The sequence below is a fragment of the Hippoglossus stenolepis genome, chromosome 4, assembly GCF_022539355.2.
Source record: "Hippoglossus stenolepis isolate QCI-W04-F060 chromosome 4, HSTE1.2, whole genome shotgun sequence".
In the NCBI taxonomy this organism is placed as follows: domain Eukaryota; kingdom Metazoa; phylum Chordata; class Actinopteri; order Pleuronectiformes; family Pleuronectidae; genus Hippoglossus; species Hippoglossus stenolepis.
The window spans coordinates 2,018,381-2,030,571 of NC_061486.1; the positions used below are offsets into that span (position 1 = coordinate 2,018,381).

At 42.3% G+C, this 12,191-nt stretch overlaps 1 protein-coding gene across 4 annotated transcripts in view; it reads right to left on the bottom strand.

Annotated features, from left to right (window-relative positions):
* Positions 1 to 12,191, bottom strand: part of pak1 (p21 protein (Cdc42/Rac)-activated kinase 1) — a 38,994-nt gene that overhangs the window by 10,967 nt on the left and 15,836 nt on the right. For all 4 annotated transcript variants that reach the window (XM_035155148.2, XM_035155146.2, XM_035155147.2 and 1 more), the window contains exons 3-6: positions 5,978 to 6,197; positions 2,587 to 2,681; positions 1,740 to 1,887; positions 1,239 to 1,276 (exon numbers count right to left, since the gene is read on the bottom strand). In XM_035155148.2, the coding sequence (XP_035011039.1) occupies positions 1,239 to 1,276; positions 1,740 to 1,887; positions 2,587 to 2,681; positions 5,978 to 6,170 (474 nt within the window). In that variant the 5' untranslated portion in view covers positions 6,171 to 6,197. The remainder of the gene's footprint in view (positions 1 to 1,238; positions 1,277 to 1,739; positions 1,888 to 2,586; positions 2,682 to 5,977; positions 6,198 to 12,191) is intronic.

Below are 12,191 nucleotides of genomic sequence, written 5' to 3' on the forward strand. Positions count from 1 at the left end.
CCTCTCATCTTCACCATTGAAGCTTGGCTCATGTCTGGCTTCTGATGCCACTAGTCAAACATCCTCCTCTCATCCCTCTCTTCTCTATCTCTCTTCCCAACACTCTCGGCTGGTGGCCAAGCTGCAGAGACAGGGACATGGTGAAAGGAGGAAAAGATGCTGATTCACAATGCAGAGAGAGAGAGAGAGAGAGAGAGAGAGAGAGAGAGAGAGAGAGAGAGAGAGAGAGAGAGAGAGAGAGAGAGAGAGAGAGAGAGAGAGAGAGAGAGAGACAGAGAGAGGAGAGAGAGAGAGAGGAAAACGAGTGCATTGTAAGTAGTGCCATCATCGTCTCTTCCTCCGCCCTCATGTTTAATCTCACCTTCATCCTTTAGTTTTAAAGGCACCTTTTTCATTCAGACATTTTCACTGCGGCAAAAATAAGAGCCCCTGAGTATAAGGTTTTTTAATCTGCCTCATTCTGTGTGTGGTGTTTCAGTTTGAGAGCAGAACTTTCAGAGTCTTGATCTTCATCTTCTGCGTTTGTTTCCAGAGTCTCGTCTCACCTGTGTTTCTCTCTTTCTCTCTCCTCTCAGTCCGTCAGTGACTCTCTCCCTCCCTCCTCCCTCCCTCTCTCTCTCTCCCCCTCAAACTGTAGATGAAACCTTGTTTCCTCCACTTGTCCTTTTAATGTCCTCATTGTCTCACAGCGTAGCTCTCCCTCTCTTCCCTGACAAACTACAGCCACGCTCCAGATCTCTTCAATGTAGTGTTTGACTTTGTTTATCCTTAAAACTTCTTAAAAATAAAATATAAAATCTTTAAGAAAAACAATGATGCCTGAGAGCAGGACATTATTTATTGTTTTGTTTATTTCAGCTCCTTTGTTTCATTCACTTTTAGTTTGAAGTCACCAGCTCCTGAGCCACATTCATGGAAAATAGTGTAAAGATGCACCACTGAGGGTTATGGGTAAAACAAATAGCTCAACTCATAAAACTCAAATTAGTCTAAATGTACAACCTCACAGCTCAATTCATGCAGTTATGACAGCAGGTTGCAAAATTGTGTTAATAATTTCTCTTGGTTTTACGGAGACTTAATTAGGGAAACTGGGAGTGGCTGGTGGTCGCAGGGAAGGTAAACGTTCATGAAAAGGTCTGACAGAGTCTCAGTGTGTCTGTGGCTGTATGACATGAGACATGTCTTTATTTGTATAAAGTTATTATATTAAATAAAACAGTGTGTAGTGGTCTTACCGTTGTTGTGGAGGAACTGTAGGCATCTGCATTTTTATCTGCAAGGAAAAAAGGAAGAGTGAGAGACGTCAGTGTGCAAAGGATTTAGGTTCTTCAGATGTTTAGATTGAAATCCATCACTCAGCAGCACCAGAGAGACTGATCAGTCATCAGCAGCAACGACAGTCATGAAGAACTGTCTTCAGAGACCAGAAGAACAAAGAGTCCTGAGACCGATGGTCTGATCGTGACAAAGTCCTGATCTCCACATCACGGAGTCAGTCTGCGATCACATGAAAACACTGAGACTGAATCCACAGAACAACTGTGGACTGTTCTTCAAAATGCTTGGAACAACCTACAGTAGCTTCTAAGCGCGCTAAAACTTTGTTTTACAGGAAAAGGGGTGCACAGCAAATACTGATTTGAGATAGACTCCTTCTAAAGTTAACTGATGAATAAAATGTCCACACTTTACTTTGTGTGGTCCTGAGTGTGTAGCACGTGTGGATGTTTGTGTACCTGTGAAGCTCATGTATTTCTGGCTATTGGCCGTTTCCTTCGAGTCGTAGAACTTTAAAACGTCGAGGACGGCCTGAGGATTCTTCTTCTGCTCCAACTTGGTGATGTTGGATGTCTGCAAGAGCCGGGCCCACTGCTCCGGCATGCCCTACAACACACACACATGCACACATGCACGCTTCGTGAAGAGTCCAGACATGACAGTCATGTCATATTTTCTACTGTGCACCCATAACTGGGTTACTTCTCTTTCTCTCCAGCTTTCTTTCTTCTCATCTGTTGGGGTCAGTCCATCACACGCATTCCTCAAATCACTGATCCCCTTCCTTAATCTTTAACCATGTTTTCAGCCATTCATCCATCTACTGCTTATATTGAGGTTTCTACTTGTTTAAGTAAAAATTATAAATGTTTGTGTGCATATGGAGCAGGATTACAGGAGAGAGAGGAGTAGCTCTCACACACACACACACACACACACACACACACACACACACACACACACACACACACACACACACACACACACACACACACACACACACACACACACACACACACACACACACACACACACACACACACACACACACACACACACATTTAACTCCCAGCTAAAAAAGCCTGGTCAGGCGGATCGAGTGAGTCAGAGGAACAAGGCGTCTTTGTCTAATGTGACAACTTAAAAACCTGTCAAGTGTGTGTGTATTAAACACACAGACACACACATTTATCCACACAGACACGCAACAATGAACACAGGTCCTTTGGTGAGCAATTAAAAGTGATGCAAACACACCAGACACACATACTACAAACCACAAATACCACACAAACAGACACTTACAGTAAACTCCCCGGTGACAGCATCAAAGCCCACATGGATGGTGTGTTCAAAGTCTGATGGCAGGGAAATTTCTGGACGCTCCTTTTTCTTATAGGCTGAAAGAAAAAAACAGATTGTGTCAGGAAACTGAAACAAACACACATAATGTTTGAAATCCAGAAAATACCTGTTTCTTTAGCATTACATGTTGACAGAGTGAAGAAGAAAAGGATTCGTGACGGCTGACTTGGCTGCAGAAGAGAGGCTGAGGTGCTATTTGCACCAATACAATAATTAAAACAAGTGGAATCAGAAAATCCTAAATGAACTGTTACAAACTCCCCGGAACACGAGGCACTAAGATCCAGAGAGAAACAGTGTAAAGTAAAAGAGGAATAAAAATAGAAACAGACAGAAAAGGGAAAGGTCAAGGAAAACCTGAGAGAATTTTAAGAAACAAGGCAAGAAAGAAGAAGCAGAGAACGAAAAGCATAAGAAGGAGTGAGGGAAAAGGAGACAGCATATGTTGGAATTGATGTGAGGAGATCTTGTGGGAAATCATTACAGCAGAGCCCCCGGGACGACTAACAATGATGCAGGACCACCAGCTTCATGCACCATGGGTAATCTGCCCCCGTGTGTGTGCACGAGGAATAAGGTGGACCAACAAAAGACAAAAATAAGGTTTGTTCCTCTTGAGACAAACTGTAGCTTGTTTCAGTAAAGAAAATATGTAAATCCAGAAGCAGAAGCTGGGAGGAGAGTTAGAGAGAAACACTTTTCTATTCTAACAAAACCTGAACACACCAACATCCACAGACATTTTGATCTCCAACAAAACAGATTAGAATCTAAAACAACTCTGGAAACAGTTAATCGGACTCTTTCCAAAGGGTAAAAAGAATCCACCTATTTACACTTCTAAGGAAAACACAACATACACATCTTCTTTTTACATCAGATCATGTCCCAGATTATTTCTAGGCTGGGACCAGTTGTCTACCCTGGTTTCCCTCCAACTAGTTTCCTCCCGACAATATAGTCTGGCACGTAACCTCTCTATGAAACAGTGAACTACTGTTTTTACATTTGAGGTTTTGTTCAGATTAAACAAACAAGATACAGATTGTTCACCGGTGACCTTTAGAGAAGCTGGAGGCAGATTCTATTACAGCTGGACAGAGCCAGGCTAGCTGTTTCCACAGGTTTACAGTCTTTATGCTAAGCTAACCATGTACAGCATGTAGCTTCATATTGTTGTCAATGGTATTGATCATCTCATTTAACTCAAAAGACAAATAGCATCATTTCCAAAACGGCAAACTATTACATACAAAGCACGAAACACAAAAAATATTTTGGAGTAAAAATCATGGAAATATTTTGGTTTGAAATGTTAATTGCACTTGTAATACGACCTTAAGACCTTTTGAAAATATTTTTGGTTGCAAACTTCCCTCTGCAGCCCGACAGTCTCAGGCCAATTCATATTGATAAAAAAATGTCCCTCCTGAGTTTCAGCCGTGTTCTGGCTGAACGATGGTTTGTCCGAACACTATTATTCAAAGCGGATACTGTGTATTTGTGTGCGTGAGAACATGCATGTGTGTATTGTGTAAAGTAGGCCAGCCATGTGATCCGAGACACAACTGGCTCCTTTATTTCAGTGTGTGTGTTGTCGTCAGTCGAAGCAGCGATGACTCTGTCGCTTTACGTTTATTCAACATGTAAACGTTCATTCATGAATATAATGAAGCAAATGTTGTAGTTATTTCATTGTATTTATTTCATTGTATTTCTTCTTATTGGTCATTACTTATTGTCTGGTTTCACGTTTAAGCAAAGTTTCTGTCAGTATTTAGGCCTTTTACCAAAAGTGTTTTTCAATAATTGCTCCCAAAAACGCAGAAAGAAGACTTAAAATAAAAGTTTGTTCACAAAGTTTTCATCTTAAGACCCTCAGTCACAAAAACACTGAAGTTTTAAGGTGTATTTTTGGAGAATCTGACACATACATTATTATGTATACTGTAATTTTCCTGTCAGGTGTTTTGATGCTCGAGTGGCGTCTGTTCCTGTTTGAACAATGACACGATCAGCGCTTGGGTCAAAGGTCAGCCTCCATTAGGGATTTGACAAGAACTCAACAGCTAATGATCTGTTAATTATTACCAGTGAATCCAACTGTGTGTGTGTGTGTGTGTGTGTGTGTGTGTGTGTGTGTGTGTGTGTGTGTGTAATAAATTCAAATTGTGTTTCCACAATAAAAATAGATCAGATTAAAGATTTCTAACAGCGGATCATTTTGAAATATGTCAGTAGAATTACTGGCACTTACAAACTTTCATTTTTAAGAAAAGCACTAAAAGTTTTATGTAAATCAAACCAGCGGCTGAGAAATCCTCCAGATGGGATGTTTTTATTATCAGGTGCAGCTCGATCAGTGAACACGTCTCAAACCTCCTCAGTGTCTGTTTCTATTTGAAAGCCTCCCTCTGTGTAGCACTGTGGTGGAGTTTACATCCGTCTGGCCTTATTGTGTCAAAGCTGCTATCAGACGCTCTGCTGCAAAATCCACTGAACCTACTCTTATATTCTCTGAAGTCAGATAAGGAAAATACTGTTCAACTCCACCATTAGAGGAGATGCTGGGAGCCCTGCTAATACAGACGTGTTCATTCTGAGTTTATAATAACAAAGATGGCTTCGATGAAAAGGCTGAGAGAAGACAGTGGAGTCTGAGATGTTCTAAACCAGCCACCGTACAAAGGACGCCTCGGCTCAGCATCTAACAGCAGCATAATTAACTCCAGGAAAAGTAGGACAGAGTAAAATTATAACTGTGCAGCGGGACACCGACGAGGAGGGGGGGTGTGTCTGCTAAGCAAATCTTGTGCTGGATGAAATGAGGCAAAAAAATATGTATCTTAGTTTGAAGTGCTAGTTCAAGGACGTAAAAGAGAAAGAGGACATGTGTCCACTTCCTCTCACCGTCCAGAAATTAACCCAAAATGTCTTAAACACGAACGCTGCAAATTTGAGCCGATGATGTCATTTGAAGTCTGTGCAGCTGTGATCAGAGGACGGAGCCGACATTTCAAGGTCTCACCAATACAGGTGCTCGACCAATCATAATTCAGTCTCAGCTGTCAATCATGACGTCTCACTGGTTGTTTCATCACATAAGATTTATCAGAAACAGACACTTGAACAAACATGTGTGATACAAACTACCTAAAATGTTATAAACCATCATTGAGAATAATTTATTTAGCCCATGTCCCATGTGCTTACAGGTGAGGAGGCGGGGTTTAGGCCTTACACTGCAGCCAGCCACCAGGGGGCTCCACTCTATGGGGTCATGTCCATTTGTATTTACAGTCCATGTTCACACAGAGGTCTCAGTACTCACTCTTATCGCCTCCTCCGGTCAGGATGAATCGGATCGAGCGATCTTTCTTCTTCTTGTCTTCCGGGTTTGGTGGGAGGGGCTTGGAGCTGTGGTTGAGGGGGGCGGGGTCCTTGTTGCAGGAGCCAATCATGGTGCTGGTGTTCCTCATGGGCGGAGCAGGGGGCTTGTCCTCGACCTCCCCATTATCGGACATCTTCAGCTCAGCTGCAGCCGACCGCTCCTGTACGAACACACACCAATCACAGAGAAGGAAGGTTGAGCAGCAGGAAAATCAACCAATCACAGGCCAGACTTCCGGCGACACAGTAATTACGATAATAACTAAACGATGGTAAATGGTAAATATTTAATTTTCACCATCAGTGATAAAATAAAATCTACAAAGCTCAAATTACAAAGATATAATCAATTCGCTGATCACTCATTGATTAATTTAGCGGGAAATGATCGAGAGTAAGAAATATTTGGTTTGTTTGTTTGCAAAGATGAATTTCCAGGTAAAACCAATATCTGTGGAATAATAGAAAGAAAGAAAGACAAGTTTCCATTTGCTCACTCGTCTGTTTGATCTATAAACACTATGCTGACTCAGCTGTGGTGTTTGTCTTAGTCAGTGTGTGTGTGTCCGGTGTGTGTGTGTGTGTGTGTGGTGACTCAGACATGAAACTGTGAAAAGGAAAAGAATCACTTTCTGCCTGGTCAAACACACACACATACATACAATAAATAAAGGGACTAGCAGCAGTTTTTGTTTTGTTCTAAGTTGGATGATTTACCTGAGTCACTTAAAATCAAGCAGCTGAGACTGAGCTTTGTTATTAAGCCCAGTTGAATCAGACCCTTGAGGTCTTTACAGCCACAAACAAAGTGTGGAGCAGCTTGTGGCTGCGGTGGGAACGTGATCCGACCCAGATACAAGGCGTGCTCTGTCTGTGCTCAATGGATTTACGTGCTGAGACACTGATGCATGAATTCAACAGTTGGTAACAGAAGTGATGTCTTCATGATATTTTGGGCAGAGAGGAGCTTTCATCCTCATCCACTCATAAACATCAATGCAAACAAGCGATAGTTTTTAAATTGCCTCCAGTTATCGCTGTGGTCTCTGTATGCGTCAAGCTCCATGAGCAAAGGATCAACAGTTGTCAATGCAACACAACAGCATCTTTCTTTAGATTTAAGATAAAGTCTGACAACATCTTCCTGGTGATTCTCAAGACTTGACAAAGCTCCTCCAGAGCTACAGAGGGATCACACAACTGTTTTACACTCATCAACACACTGATGTGCACGTGTCAAATCAGTCAATCATGAGAAAGTGACAAAAGAAAAAGATCGGCAACAGCTGATAGAAGCTACAGTATTTAGTATAGTAGTATTTCAGTAGATCAGTTTAGATCAGGAGCCCTTTGCAGGACTGTGACAGCGTTGCACTCTTTTACCAAAATGTCTTAACAAACTAGAACGTCACTCAAAGCTCCGCCAAGGTCCAACAATCCCTTAAATTCAATTAAGCTGCACCACATTTCACACACTCATTGGTATCAGGCCACTTAATGTGGCAGATTGTGTTTCATCAAGATCCATGAAACATTCCCTTTGGAAAACAGTGAAAATGTTGAAAAACGCTCCATCTCGCAATGTTTAAGGAAGAGAAAAAATATCCTGAAGCCGCACCGAAAAGTAATCAGTGCAATACAAAGCTTTCCCTCATAGTTTTAGCCGTTATATTAAAACCTAGAACTGACGACGTCTTACCTTAAAAACATGTTTACAACTTCAAGTGGATCCACAATCAAAGAAAAACTCTCCAAATGAAAACTGTGGATCTGCTGAGAGGTGAAATCAAAGAAGCGTGAGTGAGAGCGTGAGTGAGAGCGTGAGTGAGAGCGTGAGTGAGAGCGTGAGTGAGGCGTGAGGCTCCGTCTGACTTTAAACTGTCGCTACCCCCCATAGACGTGACGTCACGGTGTGATGTCATCAGGTGAGTCACATGAGGAAGTGATACTGCTACACACACACACACACACACACACATCATCCTTGTACACACAAAAAAGGTAACAGGAAAACTAAAACCAATCTCTGTACACACAAAGACAGACAATTGTTTATTGTGTTTGATTTCTCACACACACACAAACACAAAATATCACCCAATCGTAAAGAGGTGGTGTGTGCTCGCAGCATTCACACATACATCACTGTTTAGAGGGAAGGGATGGTCACACACACACACACACACACACACTAAACATCTGCTATAAAACCTAAAATACCATCTTTTAAAAAGAACCTGACAATATAACTATAAATCTTTGTCGATCAGCAGCAGAGGATGAGGCAGCAGACGTCTCATGTTTCAGACAGTCCTGTCACCTTCAGCAGAGTCCTGTTATCAAACAAACCCACACACTGTCTGCTACATGACACACACACACACACACACACACACGTCCCAGCTGTTTTCTCAGTCAGACAGAAACCTATCAGACAGTAACATATATATTACTGCAGATATTTAAATATCACACCTGAATCCAGAGTTTGACGCTACTGATAAGAAACTGCAGTTTTCTACACTCCTCTGACGAAAGATAACATTTTTATTCGTGCATTTGGTGTTCAGAGACTTGCATCAAACACACTTGCACACATACACACTCGCACATATACACAAATCTTAAAAGATAGTTGCCATTGAGTGTCAGCACTTCCTGGAAACGCCTCAGCAGCCACATTTACTGGAAGAGGACTTCACTCACACTCACTCACTCGCTCTCTCTCTCTCTCACATACACACACAAATAATCTGTGCATACATTAAAGGCTCTGACATATACACACACACAACAGTGCCTGTCATTGCATTTTAAACACAGCATCACTATCTCCTCCTGCTTTGAGCCTCTTCCCGCTGTCGAAGAAAACATTTACTAGAAAGAAAATCTGAAAAGCTTGTCACATGATCATTAGATTGGTTTAGACGACTGTCCCAGTCATTCAACATCAGGACTTCAGATTCCCTCCTGTAATTTCACATTATTTATGATTAATCTATTAATTGCCACCATTAATTTGCAAATATACTGATAATTGATATATTATTTAAGTTGTTTTTGTGCGATGTTTGATGGTTTAAGCTGCCGACGTTTGGTTTTGGACTTTGGGCTCTCTGGGAAACCGTAATGGATAAACAGATGTTTTGATGTTTTCATTATAAAATGTCTGGACCTATGAGAAATATAATAAAAATGTTTTATGATGAAATTCTGCAAATACATTGTATTATTGTAGTGTTTGTCTGCTGTGTTTTGCTGGAACATGCACACACTTGCACCAACCAGGCTGGTTCCCTTCTCCTCCTTCTTGTTTGGTTTATTGGCAGGTGGCAGCCAACTGGAACCAAGGTGCATTACCGCCTCTTTGCCTCCCTCCTTGCCGAGCATTTAGCTGAGCTAACAGACCCAGCAGGGGGGAACCCCCCCCCCACTTTTAAACCAGGAAAGCTCAGTGTTTCTAGGCATGAGGTGCCATGGAGCCCAAACCTGCTCCTGAAGCTCTAACTCTTACAACACACAGCAATGAGTGCACACATGGCAATAACAACCACTGTGTGTGGGAGGTGGGAACGAGGTGGGAGATAAAAATGAGAAACAAACAGGAAGACAAATAGAGAGGTGGAGACATTAGACAAACACAATAAAAGCACATAAGGGGAATAAAAAGAGGAGACAAAGAGTCAACTGCATCTGGTTTCAGTTGAACACTGAAGCCTGTGTAACAGCAGAGACAGAACAGGTCTGAGAGATAAAGACAAAGGATCAGATATTGTCTCGTCTGTCTGGAGACATTTCCATCATTATGTTGCCACGGTAATGTGACAAACCCCAAGGCCCAGACTTCAAATGTATATTTTAGCATATTTTACAGACCACACTTGATAGACTGTGCACACACATGCATGTATGGAGACCAAGCAAGCACACAGCGTCACACAGAATATATTTCCAAATTCAAATGCACAATCTCACACACGCACACACACACACACTTCGACCACACCCATTATAATTTGGGTCTTTGAAGTTGGAACCTCGGGAGATTCCCTGGTTTACATCTTCACTGTTCTTTGTATTTAACTATTGTTACATCGAAGCATCTTGAACCTTTAATCTGTAACGAGCCTTGTGATAACGTCTGTGGTGACATGACGCTACACAAATTAAACTGAACAACCAACAAAGAAAACTTAGTCTAAAATGTACTTTACTCTCAGTCAATTACAACTGTATTCTAGTAAAATTCTGAATTTTTCTTGTAATATTATGACTTTTCTTCTTCAACATGACCCCCACTGCCATTTTTATCTAGTCTTACGGTCTCTAAAAAGAAATTCCCTTGAGATTCTTTTGTTAGGTGGCAATCTATGCGTGTGTGTGCGTGTGTGTGTGTGTGAGGGTGTGTGTGTGTGTGTGTGCGCATGTGGTAGAGACACAGATGGTAATTTTGAAGAGGAGGATGTGGCCAAACATTAAATAAAGGATAGACGAGGGGAAGGAGAGAAGAGAGTGAGACAAGAGAAGAGGGGGATGGTGGTTTTCTTCTGTATGACCGATGGACATAACAAGGCTGAAGAGACATAGGAAGAGAGGAGGAGAGAAAGAAGCAGGGAAAGAAAGAGAGGATGAAGAGATAGAGTGAGTGTGTCCAAATAACAGACTGTATCTTAGCAGGGGACAGGTGCACACGCACACACACACACACACACACACACACCACACACACACACACACACACACACACACACACACACAGTGTGCAGTGCCTTGCTCGAGGGAACTCTGCAGAGGTGAAGAAAGAGTTACATTACGTCAAAATCCCTTCTCAATTTACCCATAATCCTTCAGGTAAACGTTTGAGGTCTCAGATTACGTCCTCACTCCAAATGATCTTGAGTCCTTGTTAGAGAACTTTTCAGGTTTTGTGTCTCTGTGTCGCCACACGGCAGTTAAACAAAATCAGCACCCACACACAAACACACCCACCCACACACACAGATATGATTAACTTGCTGTCTGTGTGTGTGTGTGTGTGTCTGTGAGCACCACATTGATTATGCAGGTTATTGTAAGCATGGCATCCCATCCCAGAATCCCTCCCACACCCTCAAACACACACCCAGGGACAACCTGCTCCATACAACCATCTGTCCAGCCCGGCCTTGGCACATTGCCTTCGGGGGTAAAGCGAGGCCACCGTGTGTGCGTGTGCGTGTGCGTGTGCTGGTTTAAAAAATACACATAACCTATGGTTCTTTACATACTGAAATAATTTGGACGATCTGTTTTGCTAATTAACATTTCTAAAAAGCTTCAGTGGACGGAGGGTAGAGGGGTGGAGGTGGGACTAATCTCACGGTTAGCGGTTTGATCCCCAGCTCCTCCTCGTCAAATGCTGAAGTGTCCTTAGGTGAGTCGATCAGTGCTTCGAACACATTAACATGTGCTGTAGTAGCCAAGTTACTGTACATGTTCTTATGGTAAATGTTTGTATTTATATGGAGCTTTTCTAGTCTTGATGACCACTCAAAGTGCTTTACATTCACACACACATTCATACAGTGCATCTATTAGCAGCACTTCTTGTGTTCCATGAGGGGTAATTCAGGGTTCAGCATCTTGCCCAAGGACACTTTGGCAAGCAGACTGGGGATCGAACTGCCGACCTTCTGGTTGGAGGACGATCGCTCTACCACTCAGCCACAGCCACCAAATACATGCAGGAAACCTATAATCACATTTCTCCTCCCCCTCAGAATTATTTCAGTAGAATTTCTCACTTCTTTCTGACTGTGGAGTCACAGAGGACTGGGCAGGAGAACAGCAGTGATCTGTTTTAAAACTGAGACGTATAAGTGTGGTTGGACCAACATCAGCATGTTCCTTCAGATGATGCTGTGCCACTAATATGGAGAAAGAAACATGATTTAAACTAAGGGAGAGCAGGTGGAGGAAATGGAAGAACAGTTGTTTAAAGCAAGTAGTGAAAGTGTAGTTGTTAAGACCATGAAGGACTCAAACTGAGGATGACACACTCCTCTCAAGTACGAGGAGAAGGAGGTCACTGATGTGTGAGCTGTCTGCAGAGATAACCCATTACATCCGTTGATTCTGGTCCTTGTGGAACCTGGACTGTTTGGAGGTTGACTTGA